This window comes from Notolepis coatsorum (assembly GCF_963971535.1).
Source record: "Notolepis coatsorum genome assembly, chromosome: 4".
NCBI lineage: Eukaryota > Metazoa > Chordata > Actinopteri > Aulopiformes > Paralepididae > Notolepis > Notolepis coatsorum.
This window is the reverse complement of record NC_140168.1, coordinates 68982288-69009120: the sequence shown is the minus strand read 5'-3', so window position 1 is coordinate 69009120 and position 26833 is coordinate 68982288. Positions and strand designations below refer to the sequence as shown.

Genomic DNA, 26833 nt, shown 5'->3' with positions numbered 1-26833 from the left:
TGTTGGGTACTTTTTTGTACCTGGCACTATCATAAGGGGCTGGTTCTCTTCTCCGCACCTCTCTCACGCATGGCGGAGAGGGGGCTGTTGGGGTGGTCTTCTGGTCCTCCTCTGGTAACCCTGTGTGCTTCCCGAGCCGCCGGGCCCGGTCCGAAGTAAAGTTTCGTTGATACCGTAGACCTGGGATAACCCCTTTTTTCTTGAGGGGTTATAGGAACAACCACCGCATATGGTAACGACAGGGTGGTTGATTCCCTGGTGTGTTGGAGCAGTGTCAACTCCCGGGTTGTCCGGTTGAGTGTGCCCCTGCACGTTCATGACGTCTGCCAATCATGTCAGCCTTCTCTGCCTTGACCCCTCTGGGTGTTTTTTTTTTGATGGAGGCTTCATCATGGTGATCAACAACGCCAGCATCCGCCCCTTCCGCCGCGAGGGCTGTTTCAGCTGACTCCTTTGGCGCCTGTCTCGTCCGCAGTGCTCCAGGCTCAGGTTACAGCCTGTTGCCTGGTTTCCCCGGTACGCTGCCTGCTTCCGTTGGTTAACCTTTTGAGTGCTTACGGCCGTGCTGACTGCCTGTGTTGCAGGGTCAGTATGCCAGGCGGTGTGCTATTGGGGGGAAAGGGCCCGCTCTTGGAGGGGCCTTATCCGAATACGCTGGCGATGTGGGGGGCGGTGTCACTAGGTGACCACCTGGTGGGGTCTTGATGCCTGGCATCATTGACCTCTCCGGGCCCCCTTTTCCAGGGGATCCAGTCCCTACAGTGGGTCTGGGTCTTCCTTCGCGCTCCGCTGCTACGGCCTTGCCACAGGGTTGGGTTTGCTCTTGACCCCGTGATTTTGGGGGCAGTAACGAGGTTGTTCCTTCGTTCGTTCCCGGGTGGCATGCGGGTTGTGCGTGTGTGTAGTCGTGGGGTCAAGCCACGGTCTGCTCACCCTGTGCGTTGGGTTGCTTGAGTGCCTCTTCGCACGGTCGGATCCGTCGCCCTCCGGTGAACCTCCAATCAGGGATGGGTATCGTTAGGATTTTATCGATACTACTACTCTTATCGATACTGCTTAACGGTTCGGTACTTTATCGATACTCTTATCGGTTCTTTTTGGTTATTTTTTTGCAAGAAAAAAAGACAATTAATTAAGAACAGAATCAACATTGCTTTATTATTTATAAATACAACTTTATAAATAAGTATTATAAATAAATATAATTTCTTCAGCAACAGCAGCAGCAATGTTCTTTTATATAACTTTATAAATAAATATAATAAATTAATATAATTTCTTCAGCAACAGCAGCAACAATGTTTTAAATGTGTCTGACTCTGAATTATAGACTTTTTATAATAAACAACAAATGCAAAAGGCTAACAGAACTGTGACACTCGTTCACCCTATCCTCTGTCATCCTTCCTCTAGCTGCTAGGGAGAAAGGACTTTGGGTGGTGGAGGGAGGTAGAGGGAGGATGTGTGGTGGCCCTGGGCTCACTGGGCTGGGACATAGTGGCTGACGCCTCAGCTTGACGATCTATAAAAAGTTTAGATTGTAGTATTTGTAGCTAAACAATTGTTTTGTTTATTAGCCTATTTGTAATAATTCGTTATTAGCCTAGGCAACTCCGTATCTTGGGTTACGGCTGCAGTATGCAGATGGAACACTGCGCGCAAGGCAGTCGAATACGCGCATTTCTGCACACTAATATCATGTTTTGCCAACAGATGTTTTGATAAATTGATTTGCTCGTATTGCCACCCTTACTGGCAAATGTTTTGTTGCACTTGTGGCAACGTGCATTGTCGGCATTGACCCTTGTAAAGTATATCCATACTTTAGAACGCTTCGCTCTATCCGCCATGATCACGACTCAGTGCATGCAGAGCTGCTGTCTGTGTGCCGCGCGCTATAGCACGGGGCGTCGGGGAGCACTTTCATTAAGGAGTACCCGTATGTAGTACCCGTATGTCTATGTGTAGCACTAGCGAGCGACTCGCGAGGAGTGTGTGTAATAATTGACTCGCTGGCTGCGGCTCGCTTCTCGTGCAGAGACAGAGAGAGGATCGTTCGCAACTTTTAAATAATAATAATAATAATAATAATAATAATAATAATAATAATTTCTCTAGAGTATCGATAGCAGTACCGAGGACGTCAGAGCTTATAAATACTCCGGTATTTTCTAATATAGTACCGGTTCCCGTTTAAAACCGGGGTCCGGGGGGCATCCCTACCTCCAATAGGGGGGGTATCCTCCATTAGGGAGGGTCGGGGGGGCTCGGTCCTCCCCGGTCTGATGGTTGTGGGGGGCCTCAGCGGGGTACATTTGTCGGGCTATGGCTCCCGCTCAGCCCCTGTTGCAGACAGGTGCTGAGCAAGCCATAACGACATAGAACGGAGGGTTATGTATATAACCCAGTTCCATGAGTTATGGTGTGCTCAGCACCTGGACGCCGCTGCGGCCCTTGATCTCGCCTTGTGGTGAAAGTTTGGGAAGGAGGCGAGTAGGTGACCACACACCTGCTTATGAAGGTAAGCGGAAGGGGGTGTGGTCAGACGGATGTTGGGATGTAAAGGTACATGGTGGAATTTTTTATTCAGTGCTTATTTCAGAACGCAGCGGCCCGCCTGATCTCAAACCTACCGAAGTCGGCCCATGTCACCCCACTTCTTAGGGACCTGCACTGGCTCCCCATTGCTGCACGAATCCGCTTCAAGGCCCTCGACCTAGCATACCGTGCGGCAAAGGGAACCGCTCCCGCCTACCTCCGGTCAATGGTCTCTAACTACACACCCTCAAGACCCCTACGCTCTGCATCTTCTGGCCGCCTCAGACCTACTCCTATCCAAGCTCCGGGAGGGTCATCAAAGAGAAGTCGCCTATTCTCAGTCCTTGCCCCACAATGGTGGAATGAACTACCCACCCCAGTTAGGACAGCCGAATCACGTCCAATCTTTCGCCGTCGACTAAAGACTCACTTCTTCAACCATTATCTGAATTAAAAAAAAAAAAAAAAAAAAAAAAAAATCTAACCCTAACTAACCGTACTGTCATGCACTTGTCCTAATAAACTAACCTACACTGTAGCACTCAACACTTTGATGAACATTGTTGCTCAGCTGATAGAGTTGTGCCCTTCCTGATGGCTTGTCGTACAGAACTTGTAAGTCGCTTTGGATAAAAGCGTCAGCTAAATGACTAAATGTAAATGTAAATGTATGTGCACGAAGTGAAGTACAGTGCAGACAGGTGCTGAGCGCACCATAACTCATAGAACTGGGTTATATACATAACCCTCCGTTATTTTGCTACCTTTACGATTAATTGCGAATATTTTCATGTTAAGCTATAGATTGTGGATACTGTAAATACTCACAGAAAGGTACACCATGCCAACGTTAATGCTTTATTTATCTAAAACGAGCCGATTTAGAAATGGTCAATGGGGAAATACATTGCATTCCACAGAGGGTGGAACAGGAAAAAACGAAAATGACATAACCACTACACCTCCGATGGCTGACTAAGCTGGTCACACCAGACCAATTTGTTCTTTACACACTCTGAAAATAACTGAGTCCCGTGGGTGGAGTTCTGGCCAGGTTTCAAGCAAACTGGGAAGCTTTAGACAGGCAGAAAACAAGGAATCAGGGGTCATGAAACCAACGTCTTTTTTACTCCACACCACAACATGCAGGCAAAGTGTTACCCATTTCCATCACGACACCAGTAATACAATAGCATTTCTAAGAAACAAAATAGTCCCAGGTGATAGCATAATCTTAAATTCTGGAGGACCATGGTTTTTTGTGTTAGCAATAGGTAACCCTTTTTCCTGCATGTTGTTGTGTGGATTAACACCTTTTGGTTTCATGACCCCTTTTGCTTTCCGGTTCGCTCAGAACCCGGCTAGAACTCCGACCAAGTAAGGTGATAGCTTTACTGTAAAGTATTTCATACAAGCTTAGAACCCCCAAAAATGGTAATTGGGACAGCCCTGATAATGTATGAATTCCCTTATTTGAATGAAGTCCTAACCATCATACACTCTTTCTCTTCAGCTCTGCAAATCCGGTCATCGGTGAGTCCAGTCCAGTCCAGTCCACTCCTGTGCAGTGAGGTCCAGTTCAGGTTTCTGCCCCAGCTTACACTCCAGAGCCATGTCTGTAAGGTGGAAACCTACCTCCCAGGTATCCCTCCTCCTAATCTTTCGCTTCCTGCTTCTCCTCCCCCTCTTCTCCACTGTCCAATTGTCCGATACCCTCCCTCCCGCTTCCTCCTTGTCCGCCCCCGGTGACGGAGGACGGCCGCTGAACGTGACCCTGGCAGCCATCTTGCCCATGACCAACACAGCGTACGCGTGGGCGTGGCCCCGCGTGGCCCCCGGCCTCTACCGAGCCATCGACCGCGTCAACTCGGACCCCAGCCTCCTGCCGGGCTTGCGGCTCCACCTGGTCCACGGGAACTCCGAGAACCGGGACGGCTTCTGCTCCGACCTGGTGGCGCCGCTGGTGGCCGTGGACTTCAAGTTCTCCTTCGACCCGTGGGCCTTCATCGGACCCGGCTGCGACTACGCCTCGGCCCCCGTGGGCCGCTTCACCACGCACTGGGAGGTTCCCATGGTGACGGCCGGCGCGCGAGCCATCGGCTTCAAGCACTTCGACGCCGTCACCAACACGGGGCCCACGCACAAGAAGCTGGGGGAGTTCACTGGCAGGATGCAGTGGCACTTTGGGTGGCCGCGCCACGCCATGCTGGTCTACAGCGACCGCAAGGACAACAACAACGACGACCGACAGTGCTACTTCACGGTGGAGGGCCTCTACACCGTGCTGCAGGAGGAGAAGAACATCTCCGTGGTCGACCGCGTGTTCGAGGCCGACAAGGTCAACTACGAGGAGCTGGTCAGAGACATCAGCCAGCGAGGCCGAGGTGAGTTTATAATAATGATTTAAAGTGGCAATCCTCAAGATCTAAATGTATTGTTTGTTTTGGCAACATCTATTGGTGATAGGCAATCATTGTTGTTTACAGTCATCATTTTTGCACTGCATTGACTCGCTTTCCATCTTGAAAACTATCTCTAAACAACCTGCTGTTGCTGCTATTTTTATTATTTTCCTGGGAATGTCCTACCAGACACCAGTTTGTAGAATAGCTAAGAACAGCAAATGTAAACACATTCATGAACTGGGTATAGGTGTAATAGAGAGTGGCATAAAAGAGACCAGGACAGCCATGTCCAATTCCACCTTTTAACATGTTGCTAGTGCCACATGGACATTTCGAGCAAGACGCTCTTGGAAATTCAAGAATTGGAATTGCGTGCTCTGTTGGTTGGTTGGTCGGTCGCTCCACAAAAGTCTATTTCACCCTTGGATGCTGAGATTTGGCATAGAGGACACTATGTGTGTGTGTGAACGTGTGTTTGTGTGAATTCAGGTGTGTGTGTGTGAGGGTGTGTTTGTGTGAGGGTGTGTTTGTGTGAAGGTGTGTTTGTGTGAAGGTGTGTGTAAATGCATGTGTGTGAAGGTGTGTTTGTGTGAAGGTGTGTGTGTGTGTGTGAATGCATGTGTGTGAAGGTGTGTTTGTGTGAAGGTGTGTGTGTGTGTGTGTGAATGCATGTGTGTACACAGTGGCAGCTATTGCAGAATTGAAGGTTTACATGATCCTTTATGTGCTGACCAAGTGTCATGATGGTATGTTCCATGACACACATTGAGAGAGAGAGAGAGAGAGAGAGAGAGAGAGAGAGAGAGAGAGAGAGAACTTAAATACTTTGCTAAAGTATTAGTACCTAGCTAATATAGTATAAACATGGCTCAGAATGTCAGTAACTTAAATACTTGCAATTAGGGATGTCCGATATTATCGGCCGACCAATATTATCGGCCGATATCGGCAGTAAAATGTGATATCGGAAAATATCGGTATCGGTTTAAAAACAAAAAAAAACAATAACAATATTTGTTATATATATATCCAGTGAAATTATTAGTTACCTGAAATTATTCAGTTTTTGGGACGGGGAAACCCTGCATATATCGGTATCGGTTGATATCGGTATCGGAAATTAAGAGTTGGACAATATCGGAATATCGGTATCGGTAAAAAAGCCAATATCGAGCATCCCTACTTGCAATGCATGCAATCAAAGCAGTTGCATCATGAAGTTAAGATACAACATAACCCTAAACAACAACTAAATACACATGCCCTAGGTGAGCAAGAGGCTGAGCCCTTTTTCTCTCCCTCTCTCCTCCAAATAAGTAGCTACAGTATAAACTCAGAGAGGATTCTCTCTCTCTGTTTAATCTGTTTCATACACAGCTGAGCCATGGTGCTAAACTGGACAGTGGAGAGGCGACTAGGGCTGACCTTCGAAGCTTTTTTTGGCAATCGAAGCTTCAGGGCCGAGCTTCGATTTAAATAAAAAAAAAATTTGTATCTTATGTTATGGGACTTGTACAGCACTTTGGTAAACTTTGTTGTTTTTAAATGTGCTCTATAAATAAAGTGGATTGGATTAATTAATTAAGTAGCCCCTTTCGTGACTGTGACGCAGCCAACAAGGTTTCATTCGGCTGCGCTGCCTGGGTGCAGTGGGGCTGCTCTCACAGCCAACGACATGACAATACACAATTATGTTGCAACCTTCGTCTATCAAGCAAACAATTATATAAATATTTATATGTAGTTGATAGAGACAAAGGCAGAATTCGACTTAATTAACACTTTAATCGCCGGAAAAGCCGTAACTCGTCATTCCCCGCCATGCTCATTCTGCCGAAGACGCCGTAACACGTCTTTGATATCAATATTTCAAAAATCTGTGATCGAAATCATATTTCTCCCCCGGGGACCTGAGATATACTGCTGAGCTTGTGAGGTTTTGTCCGCTGCTCACCAACTTTCTCTGTCTTCTTTAAGCCTACTGTTAGGAATTCCCTACTCACTCTCTCTAGCCCCCACCCTCTCGTTCTTTACTCTCAGTGGCCACACCTGTTCGATTATCAATTACCTCTCGCACCTGTGGTGGCAGGCTAATTAGTTCCCCTGTGGGCTTTAAATACCAGGGCGCTTCCCCTCGTTTCGGGTGGGGTCGTGTTGTATACTTGCCGAGTCATATTCTCTAAACATCTAGACTCTTTCGGGAGATCCTCTGTCTGCCTATGCTGTTTTATCTCCGGCGTGAGACGAGGTGCAAGCTTTGGCCACCTGTCGCCGTTTGCCTGGAGGGAGACATTGTACTGCGCTCTCTAATCCTCTACGGGAGGTATTCCAGTGTTCCACTCCAGACCAGCGCGCCAGATGCGCTCAAGCCTTCGCCACCTGTCGCCGTTTGCCTGGAGGGAGACACTGTACTGCGCTCTCTAATCCTCTACGGGAGGTATTCCAGTGTTCCACTTCAGACCTCAGCGCGCAGACGCGCATCTCCTAGACCTTCGGGCTTGGCACGCTCTCCAGTCACCAGCGCGCAACGCGCATCTGCAAGGGCTTGGCACGCTCTCCAGTCACCAGCGCGCAACGCGCATCTGCAAGGGCTTGGCACGCTCTCCAGTCACCAGCGCGCAACGCGCATCTTCAAGGGCTTGGCACGCTCTCCAGTCACCAGCGCGCAACGCGCATCTTCAAGGGCTTGGCACGCTCTCCAGTCACCAGCGCGCAACGCGCATCTGCAAGGGCTTGGCACGCTCTCCAGTCACCAGCGCGCAACGCGCATCTTCAAGGGCTTGGCACGCTCTCCAGTCTCCAACGCGCATTTTCCAAAGATCCTCGTGCTTGGCACACTCCTCCTCGCAGACGCACCCCGATGCGTCTCTCGGTTCCGACGCGCACACCAAGGTGTGGCGCGCCACTCTGTTCCTCGGCTCCGACAGCGGCTACCCGGTGGACGACACCCTCGCCACCGCCGCTGTTCCAGCACTCTGTTCCTCGGCTCCGACAGCGGCTACCCGGTGGACGACACCCTCGCCACCGCCGCTGTTCCAGCACTCTGTTCCTCGGCTCCGACAGCGGCTACCCGGTGGACGACACCCTCGCCACCGCCGCTGTTCCAGCACTCTGTTCCTCGGCTCCGACAGCGGCTACCCGGTGGACGACACCCTCGCCACCGCCGCTGTTCCAGCACTCTGTTCCTCGGCTCGGACAGCCAGCCACCCGGTGGCGATGCCCTCGCCCCGCTGCTGTCCCTGTACCATTACGCATACGCCTGGGTGAGTTTTGATTGTGATGTCACTCACCCAGCGTAATGCCCCTTGCCCCCTTCCCGCTGCGTTTCCTGTACCATTACGCATACGCCTGGGTGAGTTTTGATTGTGATGTCACTCTCCCAGCGTAATGCCCCTTGCCCCCGTCCCGCTGCGTTTCCTGTACCATTACGCATACGCCTGGGTGAGTTTTGATTGTGATGTCACTCACCCAGCGTAATGCCCCTTGCCCCCTTCCCGCTGCGTTTCCTGTACCATTACGCATACGCCTGGGTGAGTTTTGATTGTGATGTCACTCTCCCAGCGTAATGCCCCTTGCCCCCTTCCCGCTGCGTTTCCTGTACCATTACGCATACGCCTGGGTGAGTTTTGATTGTGATGTCACTCTCCCAGCGTAATGCCTCTTGCCCCCGTCCCGCTGCTGTTCCTGTACCATTACGCATACGCCTGGGTGAGTTTTGATTGTGATGTCACTCACCCAGCGTAATGCCTTTTTTTGTTCTCACTTAGATAGTATTTTTGGACATTACATCTCCCCCAGTGTGTTTGTCACACGAAGATATTGTTACTTTGTTTATTTGGACTGTTCTGCATCTGCTCTGTTTGTTCCCTTTTGAATATTAACCCTCTCCTCTGTTCTGCAGAGCGGCCCAGATGTTTTCCCACCAGTCCCCAGTTCCTCCCTGTCCCCAGCCCGCCTCCGCGGGCCTCAGTCCCCCCTGTCCCTAGTTCTCCCCTTTCTAGTTCCACCTAGTTCCTGGTCCCAAGTTCTCCCCTTCTAGTTCCACCTAGTTCCTTGTCCCTAGTTCTCCTAGTCCCCAGTTCTCCTGTTCCCTAGCTCTCCTTGTCCCGACATCTCCTAGTCTCTAGTTCCTCTGTTCCTTTAACCTTCCCCTAGCGTTTCCTTTAATGTTTCCCCTAGCGTTCATTAACCTTCCCTTAGTGTTCCCTTTTCCTGCCCGCCTCTTAAAGGCACCTAGTTTTTCCCCTCTTGTTATATTCCTGTATTTGTGTTCTCCCTTAAAGGGACAGTGCCCTTTTTTCCCTGTCTCTCAATAAATATCTGTTTCTTGGCAAACCATCATACCTGTCTTGTGTTGTGCGATTGGGGTCGGTTACAAACCATAACAGTAACAGTACGACCCCACCAAATCGACGACCCCAGCCAGCACAGACGGTGTATGTTGGGTTTGCCTTTTTTTTTCTTGTTCCCTCTAGTTCCCCTCTAGCTTCCTTGTTAGCCTGTTAGCTCCCCTGTTAGCTTGTTGGTCTCCCCGGTTAGCTCCCTTGTTAGCCCTGTTGGCTTCCCTGTTAGCCCTGTTTGACCCCCCTGCAGCTTGTTAGGCCTCTACTACCAGCATGGCCCCTGTCAGCTAGCCATGCCAGGCAGCTAACCCAATTCCCTCTGCATGGCCTCCACTTTTTTGTGTAGCATCTCACACTGCTAGGACTGCCCCTTCAGCTAGCAGGGTCAGTGTTCTCCCACTGCTAGGACTGCCCTTTCAGCTAGCAAGGTCAGTATTCCCACTGCTAGGACTGCCCTTTCAGCTAGCAAGGTCAGTTTATCTCCCACTGCTAGGACTGCCCCTTCAGCTAGCAAGGTCAGTTTATCTCACACAGCTAGGACTGTCCTTCCAGCTAGCTTGTTCTCTCATGCTGGTCCAGCCCTGTCTGCCAGCCTAGCTCCGGCAGCTAGCGCAGCCTCTATGTTTATGTAGCAGTACAGCTGGCATAGGCCCTGTAGCTATCAGTGCCTTGGCAGCTACCCTTTCCCCCTGCTAGCCTAGCTCGGCAGCTAGCGCAGCCTCTATGTTGATGTAGCAGTACAGCTAGCATAGGCCCTGTAGCTATCAGTGCCTTGGCAGCTACCCTTTCCCTCTGCTAGCCTAGCTCGGCAGCTTGCGCAGCCTCTATGTTGATGTAGCAGTTCAGCTAGCATAGGCCCTGTAGCTATCAGTGCCCTGGCAGCTAACTTTCCCTCTGCTAGCCCTTTCCCGGTGCTACCATGGTTACCCCTTAGCTACCCTGCTTGCCCCTCAGTTCCTCTAGACCAGTTCTCTAGGCCAGTTCTCTAGACCAGTTCCTCTAGATTAGTTCTCTGGACCCAGTTCCTCCTGACCCGGTTCCTCTAGGCCCGGTTTCCTCTAGGCCAGTTCCTCCTGTTGCCCCTCTGCTACCCTAGTTACCCCTCGGCGACCCTGTTTCTTTTGCTAGCCCCACTCTTGTGGTGGCTTCCCCTGCTGGCTTGGCCAGTACCTTTTGTTTTTGTCTTGTTTTGCCCCCTGCCACTCTGTCTGTATTTGTTTTGGGTCGCCAGGTGGCTCCCGTTGAGGGGGGGGTACTGTGAGGTTTTGTCCGCTGCTCACCAACTTTCTCTGTCTTCTTTAAGCCTACTGTTAGGAATTCCCTACTCACTCTCTCTAGCCCCCACCCTCTCGTTCTTTACTCTCAGTGGCCACACCTGTTCGATTATCAATTACCTCTCGCACCTGTGGTGGCAGGCTAATTAGTTCCCCTGTGGGCTTTAAATACCAGGGCGCTTCCCCTCGTTTCGGGTGGGGTCGTGTTGTATACTTGCCGAGTCATATTCTCTAAACATCTAGACTCTTTCGGGAGATCCTCTGTCTGCCTATGCTGTTTTATCTCCGGCGTGAGACGAGGTGCAAGCTTTGGCCACCTGTCGCCGTTTGCCTGGAGGGAGACATTGTACTGCGCTCTCTAATCCTCTACGGGAGGTATTCCAGTGTTCCACTCCAGACCAGCGCGCCAGATGCGCTCAAGCCTTCGCCACCTGTCGCCGTTTGCCTGGAGGGAGACACTGTACTGCGCTCTCTAATCCTCTACGGGAGGTATTCCAGTGTTCCACTTCAGACCTCAGCGCGCAGACGCGCATCTCCTAGACCTTCGGGCTTGGCACGATCTCCAGTCACCAGCGCGCAACGCGCATCTGCAAGGGCTTGGCACGCTCTCCAGTCACCAGCGCGCAACGCGCATCTGCAAGGGCTTGGCACGCTCTCCAGTCACCAGCGCGCAACGCGCATCTTCAAGGGCTTGGCACGCTCTCCAGTCACCAGCGCGCAACGCGCATCTTCAAGGGCTTGGCACGCTCTCCAGTCACCAGCGCGCAACGCGCATCTGCAAGGGCTTGGCACGCTCTCCAGTCACCAGCGCGCAACGCGCATCTTCAAGGGCTTGGCACGCTCTCCAGTCTCCAACGCGCATTTTCCAAAGATCCTCGTGCTTGGCACACTCCTCCTCGCAGACGCACCCCGATGCGTCTCTCGGTTCCGACGCGCACACCAAGGTGTGGCGCGCCACTCTGTTCCTCGGCTCCGACAGCGGCTACCCGGTGGACGACACCCTCGCCACCGCCGCTGTTCCAGCACTCTGTTCCTCGGCTCCGACAGCGGCTACCCGGTGGACGACACCCTCGCCACCGCCGCTGTTCCAGCACTCTGTTCCTCGGCTCCGACAGCGGCTACCCGGTGGACGACACCCTCGCCACCTCCGCTGTTCCAGCACTCTGTTCCTCGGCTCCGACAGCGGCTACCCGGTGGACGACACCCTCGCCACCGCCGCTGTTCCAGCACTCTGTTCCTCGGCTCGGACAGCCAGCCACCCGGTGGCGATGCCCTCGCCCCGCTGCTGTCCCTGTACCATTACGCATACGCCTGGGTGAGTTTTGATTGTGATGTCACTCACCCAGCGTAATGCCCCTTGCCCCCTTCCCGCTGCGTTTCCTGTACCATTACGCATACGCCTGGGTGAGTTTTGATTGTGATGTCACTCTCCCAGCGTAATGCCCCTTGCCCCCGTCCCGCTGCGTTTCCTGTACCATTACGCATACGCCTGGGTGAGTTTTGATTGTGATGTCACTCACCCAGCGTAATGCCCCTTGCCCCCTTCCCGCTGCGTTTCCTGTACCATTACGCATACGCCTGGGTGAGTTTTGATTGTGATGTCACTCTCCCAGCGTAATGCCCCTTGCCCCCTTCCCGCTGCGTTTCCTGTACCATTACGCATACGCCTGGGTGAGTTTTGATTGTGATGTCACTCTCCCAGCGTAATGCCTCTTGCCCCCGTCCCGCTGCTGTTCCTGTACCATTACGCATACGCCTGGGTGAGTTTTGATTGTGATGTCACTCACCCAGCGTAATGCCTTTTTTTGTTCTCACTTAGATAGTATTTTTGGACATTACATCTCCCCCAGTGTGTTTGTCACACGAAGATATTGTTACTTTGTTTATTTGGACTGTTCTGCATCTGCTCTGTTTGTTCCCTTTTGAATATTAACCCTCTCCTCTGTTCTGCAGAGCGGCCCAGATGTTTTCCCACCAGTCCCCAGTTCCTCCCTGTCCCCAGCCCGCCTCCGCGGGCCTCAGTCCCCCCTGTCCCTAGTTCTCCCCTTTCTAGTTCCACCTAGTTCCTGGTCCCAAGTTCTCCCCTTCTAGTTCCACCTAGTTCCTTGTCCCTAGTTCTCCTAGTCCCCAGTTCTCCTGTTCCCTAGCTCTCCTTGTCCCGACATCTCCTAGTCTCTAGTTCCTCTGTTCCTTTAACCTTCCCCTAGCGTTTCCTTTAATGTTTCCCCTAGCGTTCATTAACCTTCCCTTAGTGTTCCCTTTTCCTGCCCGCCTCTTAAAGGCACCTAGTTTTTCCCCTCTTGTTATATTCCTGTATTTGTGTTCTCCCTTAAAGGGACAGTGCCCTTTTTTCCCTGTCTCTCAATAAATATCTGTTTCTTGGCAAACCATCATACCTGTCTTGTGTTGTGCGATTGGGGTCGGTTACAAACCATAACAGAGCTCCACTCAACTCTCTAACGGTTCAAGAGCGCCATCTGGTGGCCGATCGGCAGATCGCCCAACAGGAAGTCATGTGGATGAAGTGGTGCTCACCCATATTTCGTCCGCGCACTCGCTATCATTAGCAGGACTCCATCTTGACACAATGGATGTCGATCGTTTCCAAATAACTCGACAAACAACATGATTTGGACGTATATACTATTATACAACCTGGAAATGGATCGGGTATTTCTACATCCCATAATATGAATATCTCTGCTCCACGCTCATCGCCCAATGGCGCGAGGAAGATACGGTAAGATCCAGCGTTATTTTCCAACGTGTTCTTTACTAACTGCTCTGATGATCATATCACCCACACTAGATGAATGATATAACGTTGCCCACGGAATTATAACCGACCCCCCGCCCATCCGGTCAACATCAGATCATACGTAGTAACTCCTAGAAGCACATCCAGTTGAAATTTTTTATCTCGCACAGATTCCTACCAAACTGTATTTGATCATCAATATAATGCATTTAGGGCTATAAATCAAGTTCTGGAGAAAGCTGCAGAAAACGATAAAAACATACTTATACTTTAGACCGTATTTTAGTATGAATATGTGAATGAAAAAGTATAACGTTGCTACACCCTGAACAATAGATATAGGACATTGAATGGGCCATAATAATGTCAATTTAGCAATACAATTTAAAAAGTTATAGCCCTGCAAAGAAGGGGAACTTCTCCATAGACAAATAGAGATGGCGAGGGATGGTAAATTATGAATTTAACCATGGCGATCAAAGTGTTAAGCACGTTTTATTAAGACATATTTTTATATGGGTCGGGACACAAGCAGCACAATGAACACAAATCTGTCCGACATAGTCTTAAATAACAAATGGCATTGCTTCGCTTCTTCGTCGACATGTCTGCTGCACATGTCCTTGTTGTTTTCAACACAGATCTCCACGTGCTTGTTGTAGAGAGGCGAGGCGAGGCGCCGCTTACTTTCATTTAATTGGAATGGAGGCGGGAAGGCGCCGCTTACTTTAATTTCATTGGAATGGAGGCGCAAGATTTTGGAGGAAAAATAAATTATACATTTTTTTTTTTTAATTATTATTATTATTATTATTATTATTATTATTATTATTATTATTATTATTATTATTATTATTATTATTATTATTATTATTATTATTATTATTATTATTATTATTATTATTATTATTATTTTTTTTTTTTTTTTTTACTTCGATTTTTTTGTATGTTCGAAGCTTGTGCCATCGAACGAAGCTTCGAAGCGTCGAAGTATTTAAGACAGCCCTAGAGGCGACTATCTCCAAAACATTCACATTACAAAAACAATGACTGAAACGACATAAAACGGTTAGCGGCATTGCTATGCTACACCGTTGAGCTACTAAACGTAAACAGGACTTGCATTGCTGTCTTGCAGTTGTACTAATGTTACTGTGATAAATCCATTCTTTCCATGAGCTTTGGAAACGTTACTGTGACTCTGTGTGTGTGTGTGTGTGTGTGTGTGTGTGTGTGTGTGTGTGTGTGTGTGTGTGTGTGTGTGTGTGTGTGTGTGTGTGTGTGTGTGTGTGTGTGTGTGTGTGTGTGTGTGTGTGTGTGTGTGTGTGCGTGCGTGCGTGCGTGCGTGCGTGCGTGCGTGCGTGCGTGCGTGCGTGCGTGTGTGTGTGTGCTGTCAGCCAAGACTAAAAGCCTGAGGGCTGTCTCACAGGTCCTAACTGGCCCAGGTCCTGGCATGGTCAGAGTGACCTAACTTAAGGGCTCAGTCAGTGATCCAAACGTAAACAAATAGGTAGCCCCACCACTAAGAAATAAGAATGGAGACATGTTTTCATTCTCTGGTTGATTGACTGAGCTCTTGATACAAGGACTAGGTAACATGCAGTCATTCTCTAGTTGACTGACTGATTGATTGATTTAAATTATTGAATTTATTTGATAATTCATAAAAGATACATATAAAACTGCCCAGCAGGAATACATACATTTAAAAAATCATCGAGGTTAAAAACACAATGAAGCCAAAAGGCAGTTATTTCCATTGTGGACGTCTGTGGGTAGGGGGTGGGGTGGAGTATGGTGGGCAGTTGGCTGGCAGAAACAGTATAGACAGTAAGCTACTCTGAACCCCAAATACAAAAATACAAAACAAACCACACAATTTCACTACATTAACACTTTGCCGCCCGACCACGTATAAATACGGGTTTCGAATCCATGCGTTGTGGACAGAATCACGTATAAAGCCGTGGCAAGTTGTTATTGCTTTTATTCCATTTTAATAACCGGGTCAAGGTCGCGGAGCGGCACTGCATATATTCCCTAGTCTGTGAAATCGAGAACGTGCAATACCGGCCAGATCCTCTTAGGGGCGCCATCGCTCCACTGCAGTATGCCCTGTGGGATGACCTTTTTTTTCCCTTTCAATGGAGATTTTCAGTACCCGGATTCTGAATCAGCATCTTGTACCGTGGATTATGTTTCGAATAGCAGATTTCACCATGGAATAAGGGGATTTATCATCAGCCAATGGACATATTGATCTACCAGATGCCGATCGATAACGGGGAAATGCTCGGGGGTATCTCACCGGCTCATGGTAAGATCTTTTTCACATAAATTACAGCCGGATCAGAGCTTGCTATGATACGCAACCAGCCGAGCAGCGTATGTGGCTAGTTACACGACCACTGTTATTGGTAATCAATAATAATAAATTACATCCCCCGCCCCCCCCCTTTGATGCATACATGCTTTGGGACAGTCCCGATGATATGCAGTTTGAGTTATTTCTTTAGCATATGTAAAACGGAAATGCCGTTGAATATAACGTTAGCCCTATAACTAGCCTTCCAGAAAATATACGAGACAAAATCCGCTATTATGCTTATATTCACGGCGCTATAAAATGACAACCTATTGATGCCCTTTTTTTTTCTTTCTTTAAGCCATTTTGAAGGGACGGTTTATGAACTCAATTGACAATGAGAATGGACAGATAGCAATACTATAAAGTATAGATTTAGCTGTACAAAAAGACACCGGTCTGTTTACAAAAGCTGGTCCTCAACCACTATATTAGACGCATCCCAGCGGTCGCCAATGTGTTAAACAAGTCAAAGCCAATGACTGAGCTCTAGATATAAGGACTAACACTAGAGTAGTAAATATGAGTTTTTAATTGTATTTACTGTATTTTGTGTTTGTAAAATGTTGCTAATGTTTGTAAACACTGTAAAACATATCTATATTCTGATTGCAAGGGTGCACAATGGTGCCGCGCTGCTCGGCATGGCATGCTCTCTGTGGGCTCCGTCGAGATTGTGCTTGATTTCGTAAATTTTTATAGTTTTACTATAATTTTTATGCACCAACTGCTAGTGCAGTTAACATTCACTTTAGACACTTTTTAACACTACACCATATTGTATCTATTTATAACTAAAAGATTTGCACTACATCTCAACCAGATTAATTTTTTTTTTAAATTAAATTCTTACATTTGGTTGCATTTTGTACTTTAGTTTTGTATATTTGTATAGTATTTGGTCCTTATTCTTTTTACTTTTTGTATTGTATGAAGCACATTGTTAGGGGGGTCATACAAAACCAAGCATTTCAATGTACCTTATATGTGACAAATAAAACAAAACTTGAAACTTGAAACTTGATTCATAATGGATTAAGAAAGTTCCAAACAGCATATTTTCCATATTTTCTACAGATCAAACTGTTCAAGGATGTAGGGGAGAACGGGGATAGTTGTCACACTTTTTACTCTAGTGTGAATTGCTCATCATCAAAACATCTTTCAATAGTCATTCCTACATTAAATTGAAGCTTAAGATGTTGTCTTGAAATGTGTCCCTCTCATTTTCCAACGTATTGTAACAAAGAGTTAATCACCTATCAAAGACACTCTGACACATTGTGACAACCAACCCCATCACGGGGATGGTTGTCACACACTATGGGGTTGGTTGTCACCATGTGTTTTAACACTTTCCGTGCCAGCAGGGGGTGCCAGAAATAGGCGCTTGAGTGCCAACGCTGTAGTCAATGAAGGGCGATCATATTTGCGAACGCATAAACTATATCTTAAATTATGGCTATGTGTCTAATAGGGCTGACCTTCGATACATTTTTTGGAATTCGAAGCTTCGGGGCCGAGATTTAATATATATTTTTTTATTATTATTATTATTATAAATTTTTTTTTTACATTTGTTATGTTGTGGGACTTGTACAGCACTTTGTTCAACTTAGTCAGTGCTGTAAAGTTTAAACCTTTTTAAATCTTAGACAAACAAAACACTTTGCTTTCATGAAATATTGTAAGCCGTCATTTGAGGCTTTATAAAAGCAGCACAATGAACACAAATCTGTCAGTGCCGAGTCCGACCTCATCTTAAATAACAAACAGCATTGCTTGTTGTAATTAACAAAGAGAGGCAGAGTTGATTTTGCAAACATTATTATTATTTTCTTTACATAATCGAATATTATTCTCATATTCGAATCCCATGCCCATCGAACGAAGCTTCGAAGCTTCGAAGTATTTAAGACAGCCCTAGTGTCTAATACGCCTGTCGCTTATCAATGACTTGTTTGCAGTCAACATTGTCAAAACGGATAGTTTTTTAATCGGTTCATTTCCGTTTTATACCATTTTGAAAAACGCTCGTTTTTTGAAACTTTCAGACGAAAAAAAAGGTTCTGCAGGAATCGCGCTTTACTGTAATACACAAAACACGTTGTCATTTTTCGGCCTATTTATGAATCGTTTTCAAATAAAAGCTAGATTATCGATAGTATATGTGTACTTATGCACGCTATAGAAGCGGGCTGAAAAATCGATTATCTTATTTCCTGATCAGCACACACAGGGGTGTAGCTCCAGATTCTGGGCCCCATGAAAGAATGTATTTGTAGGCCCCCAGTGAATGCGAGCGCGCATAAGCGCGCAAGCTGAATTTTTTTGGGCAATTTTTTTATTGATGAAAACGCATAATATGGTTTTTACCTATACATTCGGATCAGCAGTTCAGCACCTGCACTGTTGGTGGGTGAGCCTAGTAAAGGATGTTGCATTGCATTCATCTTCAATGAATGGACCAATGCAATAGTCTACCAAAGCCCCCCCTCTCTCTCTATATATCTCACACACACACACACACTTCAGAAACAAACATAGTATCAATGAGAGCATCAATAATACACCTGAGTGATGTCTAGTAAAAAAAAAAAAAAAAAAAAAAAAATTTTGGGGGCCCCTTCCAGTGCTGGGCCCTTGGAATCATCCTAAGCTACCCCCCCCCCAGCTACGCCCCTGAGCACACACACACTCACAGCCACACACACACATATGGGACACGTTGATATATAGGTGAAAACAGCTCTGATTATCCCAAGACTGGTCAAATAGATTCCTTACCTCAGATCAGATGTTCTCCAAAAAGATTATTCCAATTCCTGATCGCCATTCCAAATATCAATCGCGTTTATTGATCCAACGCTGGGTGGTCGAAACACATATTCCACGCTGTTCTGCGGCTCGGCAATGAGTGGGTTTGGCTCAGATTACATGCCTGACAAGTAAAATGTGGAATCCGGAAAAACATTTTCCCATCCATTTCATTCAGTCCAATCCAATGGGGTGCAATACCATCCTGAGAGACGATAGGGGGCGGTATTTTCCCTGTACGAGCTCAGACAGATCCCCACTGGTAACGTGAGGCTAGATTGATGAGAAATTAATGGAAATCGATAATAAAAAAAATAACGATTAAAAACTAGATTTCTCGTCGGTTGGCACTCAACGCATGGCATGAACTAACGAGATTTCTCGTCGTTGGCACTCAAAGTGTTAATGGGGAAAAATCGTAAAAAGAAGACAAGGAGGCAGAACTAAATTTGAAAGTTAAATTGCATTGACAAGTTGACAAATACATAACTTAATGCATCTTAACATGAACATAAACAGGAAACACATCTTTAGGCCATCCTATATAACAAAATAAGAACACAATAAATCGGCCTAACAATAATAGCCTACACAACATGTGACAACCAACCCCAAAGAAAATGTGACGACCAACCCCAACTGGAATGTCTTGATAGCATCAAGGCTAACAGCCATCTAACAACTAGTTAGCTAGCTAACAACAATCTAAACTATAGCTATCCCTTCACACTTTTTAAGGGTAATAATTGTTTCATTATAAACCAATTGTGTAAAAGCCTAGAAGAAAAATACTGAGGAGGGGAATATTTACAAATGGACATGAAAAACACAAAAAGTCCTCTCGCCTCAAGTTCAGCTGTTTCACTCCAAAGATGACAATGTGGAGTGAATGTGGAGTGAACTGACCCCAATTCTGGACATTTAAATACCAAAATATGGGAGACAGGACCCTCTGGTGGTGAAATATAATGAATGTAACAACCTACCCATGTGACAACGTCCCCCATTCTCCCATATGTGACAACACCCATTCGTATTGATACGGTAAAGAAAATCCCACATTGGGGCTATACCAGCGCTGTCTTCTTTTCAGAATAAAAGGATGTTCCTTATATGTTCCATCTGAACAAAGTGTATTTTTAGAGCTCAGTGCACCGGTTGCTGTAAGTTAGAAATGTCTGAACTTGAAACATGTTTTAAAATAGTCGCATAGCAACAGGAGGAACCATGACGACCGCTTCCCTGCAGCATATTCTCAGGTCTGCTAGTTATGCAGGGAAAAGTACTGCTTGGTAGATACAGTTCTCAAGCCTTCTGTGGATGTTTTAAACCTGATAGGCGATCCTCTTGCCTATACTCAATTTATGCCTATCTACTGCCTATGTCTACAACTGCCTTACACTGTCATCACAACTACCTACCTTAAACTATAGTCTACCCATATGACTCTGTATGATAGCATGTACAATAATGCTGTATATACCATATACTATATATATATATTCACATTTATCCACCTCTATTTGAATATACCTGCATATAATCCTTTTTACATACCTGTATATACTATATTTATACCTGTATACTGTATATCCCTACCTACTCTTACTAGTTACACTGCTGGCCAGTATGACTTAGTTACTACTAGGGGTGGGGGGGGGGGGGGGGGGGGGGGATCGATACGTAGTAGTATCGCGATACTTTGCGTCGCGATACTGTATCGATACAGGGACGCCAAGTATCGATATTTAATTATTCATTATTCATATTCATGTATTTTTTTTGTATAAGGAAGTTGCATTGTTCATTTCAATACCTGTAATAGTACAGTAGTCCACACACACATGTGCATTCAGTTAAATTGGAATATGACTGTAATACAAACAGTTCAGTTTGTCAGGTACATGCAACACAGATTACAGTGTTTACATCTGTCTGCTTGAGAAAATACCATGTTCTGCAATAAAAATTATTGAAGTGAGATGAACAAACTGAACTTTATTTTTTTAGATAAAACATGTTGACAAAGTTTTACTTTGCAGTTGAAAAAAGGTAATAAATCGCAATATATCGCAATATTAATATCGCAATACTCAGCATATCACAATATATTTAGTATCGCAATACTATTGTATCGTGACTCAAGTATCGTGATAGTATCGTATCATGAGGCCTCTGGTGATTCCCATCACTGTACACAATACTATAACACTGTACATACATCTGATTATCATTATTACTCAGTAGTACTCATTTATATATACTCCAGTTTAATCACTTGTACATTGTTTACTACAGTACACTTGTACTGTTACATTTTCACTTTGGTTAGATGCCAACTTCTTTCTGTTGTACTGTACTTGTGCTGTTTAATGACAATACATTAGAATCTAATCTAATCTCTGTAGAAAACGCGTGAGGAAACTCCTAAGCGTAGCGGGAGCGATATTATTGACCTGTTGAGCGCGTATGAAATTAATAAAAAGCTTGAGGGTGAGCTTCTCAGCTGTTAGTGATTCATCGTATCATGTTCCATATCCCTCGCGCTGAAACACAAATAACATCCAGCAACCGAAGCGCTTCACCGTATTGATCCTCCTTCTCTTTACTCTTGCTGTGTGGAGCTGGTGGCCTTGACGGACAAGAATCACAAGGAAGGTGATCGTGGACAGTGTGGGGAACAATCCTTCCATTTTCTTTTCACATGAACACGTTGTTTAGATTTTATTACGTGAAAGAAATGGAATAAAGACATGTGTGTCACATATCGGTTTCTAAAGAGACTGGATGGATAGCCTATTGATTGTGAAATAACTTATTATTCATTAACACTTTCTCTGCCACGCTTATATCCATCAATGTTTGATCACTGCCACCGTCTAAGCCTATGGAGATGTTTACCTTCTTTGCAGGGCTATAACTTTTTAAATTGTATTGCTAAATTGACATTACTATGGCCCATTCAACATCGATTATCTATCGTTCAGGATGTAGGAACGTTTTACTTTTTCATTCACACATTCATACAAAAATACCGTCTAGAATATAAATATGTTTTTATCGTTTTCTGCAGTAAATCCTAGAACGTGAGATATAGGCATAAATGCATATATACATTATCAAATGCCATTTGTTGCCGATACACGCTATATAAAAAATTTCAACTGTACATGGTCCTAAACGTTATGACTTATCATGCGCGGGTGAATGGAGGGGGGGGGGTCGTTTATAATTCCGTGATCGTCGTTAAATGATTTATGTAGTATGGGCAGGGGTGTAAAGTACTTGAGTAATTGTACTTCGTTACAATACTTAAGTACTGTTTTGGGGGATTTGTACTTTACTCGAGTATTATTAGGTTTGTATACTTTGTACTTTTACTCCATTACATTTCAGAGAAGAAAAACATACTTTTTACTCCTTACATTTAAAATGCAGACCTACAAAGTACAAAGTACAAATCTCACAGGTCCAACCATTTTAATTAGTAGATTTTAATTGTTTATCTGGCCGAACTAACGTTAACGTTATTAATCCTGCGACCGCAGGTAAACAGCCAATCAAATCCCCATCAATGGAAAATGAACCCGCCCATACCCATGCTGATTGGTCCTTGTGCAACACTAGAAAGCGGGGATCTTTGATTAAATACCTGCTATCAGAAGAATAGACAGTCAGATCCGCATTATTAATATTGTGATATTATTCAGGGTACTCCAGTATTCTGTCTTTAATATTGTGATATTATTCAGGGTACTCCAGTATTCTGCTTTTAATATTGTGATATTATTCAGGATAATCCAGTATGCTGTGGTTAATATTGTGATATTATTCAGGATACACCATTCTGTTTTTAATATTGTCATATTATTCAGGATACTACAGTATATCAAGTCTTTAATATTGTGATATTATTCATGCTGTGATGTGAATGCCGTCCATGTTAGTTTACCTTCAATGGAGAAGTGCATTAAATAATTGTAATGCAAAAAAAGTGTCCTCTGTTCTTTAATTTCAGCATTGTCTATCGCAGAACACATTCCATTGTGGGCAGAGTGTATGCTTGGTTTCATTCCAGCCTTGCCTAAACACCAGCTGATGATTTCACTAATTCTCACCTCTTCAACTAACTCACCTGGTGCAATGTGTAGTTAAAATGAAAACTTGGCCCACGATGGAATGAGTTTGAGACCCCTGGGCCCTCATTCATCAACGTGTTCTACGCACAGATCTGTGCTTACCCTGTGCGTACGATCATTTCTAAGCAAAGAGTGGGATTCATCAATTTCGATTTGAACTTGACTCCGTGCTTACATCTACGCACAGGTCAGACCACACTTACCTGACGCCCAGTGGTAGAATATATTATTACAACAAGGAAATGAGCTTCTGTGCATAATAACACTGGCATGTTCTGTACGAACCGTAGTTCATTATAGTTCATTGTAAAATAGCAACAGTAGTGTAATTATGGTCAAAACCCTATAAATAGCATTTGGAATAATAGATCTTTCTCTCAGAATGAATGCAGCATGGTTTATATAGCGTTATCGGAATATACGGGGTGTAGGCTACTGACTGACTGCGCTCCGCGTAGCTTGATTGATTGATTGATTGAAAAGTTTATTAACAGATTGCAGAATGGGTACAGTACAGTACAGCTCAGTACATACAATTGTTAATTGGGGATGCAGACCAACTTTCGTCTTGTTTACATCAGGGTCCCCCATTTTCAATTCATCATAAATCATAAAGCTCAACTCGTTATTATTTTGCGCACAGACCGCCGAAACACGGGAACGTTTTGATTATATTTAAAAGGCTTTACGTTAAACGAAACAAGTGGAATTTCGAAGCTGTAAGCAGAATAAGTCATATGAATATAGTGTTCTTCCCCCTTTTTACTGTATAAGAAAGAATAGAAAACGCATTGCAATGACACCATGCAGATAGTGGACAGATGGGATTCAAGTTCGCGTTTTTGTTGCTCATAGGCATGCTGTCAGAGTATGATATCTTAATCAAACATTCTAGAACATTTGTCGTCACAGATCATGTCCTAATAGAACATAGGCTATGGCATGGATCGTGATATTGTGTGGACTGTAATTATTACTGTACCGGTACCACCCATTGTGACAACAGCCTTGTGAGTCCCGCACACAAACATGATGGAATTCAAGTTCATGTATTGAAAGGCATGCCTACATCATACATGCAGTGAGATTCATTGTTCTTGTATATGCTCTCTATTATTGTTTATATAGGCTACCCAATACTGACATCAAAATAGATTGTAGTATGCCTCTAGAAATCATATGCAGCAGGTAGAAAATTGACGGGAGATCCATCGCGATTTGGAATAGAATTGAGGAGAACTTTAATCCCTGGGTATCAATCAAACAACACGGGAAAAGGCAGTCATATTCCAGCGCGGTCTTTATTAGCCGACAACAAAATAGATGCCTCTAAAAATCATATAGCCAATCGAACACAACTAATAAAGGCATTCATATTACAGCACGGTTATAATGACACACAACCAACGCCAAACAGTGGTCAACGAACGGTCTTTATTAGTATTCTGAGCTGTCCAGGCAGAATTGCAGCAATGGTCTTAGGGAGCCGTTGATATCTGACATCACCGTTTACAAGTCCCCATTTTATTATTTATCCCATAATACGCGATAGTGTCTTCTTGGTTCGACAGCAGTGAACAATCTTCGTGGAGTTTCTCAGGGTTCCGCTCGGGTCAGTCCATTATTTCACATCCCATGGGGGGTGTTTCCTCATTTTCATGACCATATAGGGATAATCATGCACGAGCATTGACGGTAGAACAAAGTGGTATTCATCAACACGGAGGGGCATAGAGCCTGCGTACGCACCGTGTGATGAATCCCGACTTCCCTGTGCGTACACTAGTTCTACATTCCGTGCTTACGTGTGGAAATAGAAATGTTCTACGCACACTATTGATGAATGAGGGCCCTGGTCTATCCCTTTAAAAAAAATGTACTTTTACTTTTTAGTACTTAAGTACATTTAAAAGTAGGACTTTTTTACTTTTACTCAAGTGTGTTTTTAGCCAGATACTTTGACTTTTACTTGAGTCAGATTTTGAGACAGTACCCATACTTTCACTTAAGTATAATTTCTGGGTACTTTTTACACCCCTGAGTATGGGTGATATATATGTAGCATCCTGAATATTCTACTAAGTATTCAGAAGTGCTAACTAACTGTTACTTTTCCTGTGTGTGTATAAAGTGTGATAAACAGTGTTCCTTTTGATAGCTCGCCCGGTCTAATAACGAGGTGAGGTGCTACTCTTCTCCGGCTTCAGTATGGATCACTAACAATAACATTGAAGCACCTTTCTCCCTTTCTGGAGTGGTCCTAGAGTGGGATCAGTGGCCGTTGCCAGCAGGGGGCGGAGTGGCATGGTGGCAGGTGGAGCGGAGGAGAGAGGGAAGCAACGAGGAAGAGAGAATTACCTGGGGGCCAGAGGACCAGGAAGCTCTCTTCGGCAGTGAACTCGACCGTGAACAGTCGCAGCGGGCGTGTGCTCAAACGAGCCCCGTTGAAGGAGTGCTGTTGAAGAGCCCCGTTGGAGAGCGACGGGTGATAAGAAGAGAGCCCCGTTGGAGAGCGACGGGTGATAAGAAGTACTTGCTAGTTGACGTGTTATCCTAGAAGTACCAGCGATAGTGTGTGAGTAAGCGATAGAGAACGAAGGACTAACGTCCATAGTTAACGGGACTAACGTCTATAGTTAACGGGTTATAGTAGTAAGTGTGCGGTGTATTAGCATGCTGCTAACGGCTCCGTCTGACTCCAGTAGACTACCGGGCGCGCGGCGCTGAAGACCGGTGGTATAGTCAGCCACGTTGCGTTAGTAGTATAGCCGATATAGCAGGAGAGTGCATCCAGACCCGAAGTTTAGCTGTGTTTAGGGTAGCCAACAGTATTAGCTCGCGCGACAGCAGCAAGCAACAGCCAGCAGTGAACGTCTCCCCGACGTTGCAGAGGACGCCTCTTCACACCAGCAGAGGTCGCCATCACAGCACGCTCCTCCAGTTCACCACTGCCCATGCTGTTGCCCCAGCCCGCTGGCTGTGCTCGCGGGATCGCCCGACGCCATCTTGTCACCTGGACGAGAGGTGATAAGAGTGGGTCCGCCATCTTGGCTAAGTACGAACGGTACCTCGTGTATCCACATCAACGTCCATTCAAGTGAACGCTAACAACCAGTGTCTAAGGGGTACCCCAAACAATATAAACCGGCTTTAGTGTAGGTTTTATTTTGGTAACGTGGGCCCACATTTGCTTGGTTTCTTTTGTATTTTTATTATTATTCTTGTTGTTTGAATTCCCAATGTTTCTCTACTTTATGCCTGGGTTTCCCCTAGTACAAGCGGGGTGTTATTAATGTATTGAGCACGCGGTGCCTATGGTGGGAATAGTGTTCCCCTACATTATCAGTGAGAGCGCCCGGTGCCATTTATGAATAAGTGCTATCTGAATAAATCTGAAGTACAACCTGTAACTGATAACCTGCCCAGGCTTAAATACAAAGTAGATATAATTGGGAGCACGGTGTGTGTGTCTGTTTCTTCCATTTGCTAACCTAACCCCTGGGTAAATACTGTGACTGCATAATTATTTAACCCTTACACCCCATTCACAGAATAGCATTTGAAGGGTCTATACAGGTGGTCAAGGAAGGGTACTGCTTACAGGGAAGCCCAATAATACTATTGAACTGACAGTCACCGGGTGTGGGAGGGCTGTCGGAGGTACTGGGGGAAGTGAGAGTGTGTGGGGAGCTACTGCTGACCGCCTTGGAAGGCGAGGGAGACCAGAGTACCATTCCCCAGGTTAGTAAATCCTGGGCCCCATCCACTCCTGCTGCAAGCCCTCCAGAACGACGTTCCGGGCCAAAGACGGGGGTACATATAGATCCAATTCTATAGTATCCTGCTACCCAGTGGCTGTGTACTACTACTCCCACAAGCAGGGATAATCCACCCTTCTACATATAGATCAGAGCAGTTTGAGCAGAGCAGATAATAATAAACAAAAACGCTGAAACTCACGGCAGCCTCCTCTTAGCGTTGGGCGATGATACTGGAGCAAACAGATCCCAGTTATGTGATGTGGATCGAGGCGATCCATTTCCGGTTTGTATAATACTAATACACGCCCAAATCATGTCGATTATTGAGTTATGGCAGCGATCGCTACACATGGACGTGTGTCTTGAGTCCCGCAACGATAAGCGAGTGGCCGGACGGATTTCGGAGACGCACCGAGACCCAACCGTCCACTTC

General features: G+C 45.8%; 1 protein-coding gene across 1 annotated transcript in view; it reads left to right on the top strand.

The window, feature by feature from the left end:
* npr1a (natriuretic peptide receptor 1a) overlaps window positions 1-26833 on the top strand; it is a gene marked incomplete at its 3' end in the record, with an annotated part of 384573 nt that overhangs the window by 38636 nt on the left and 319104 nt on the right. Inside the window, exon 2 of the mRNA XM_084312567.1 lies at window positions 4052-4922. Coding sequence (XP_084168693.1) covers window positions 4151-4922 — 772 coding nt within the window. The 5' untranslated portion in view covers window positions 4052-4150. The remainder of the gene's footprint in view (window positions 1-4051; window positions 4923-26833) is intronic.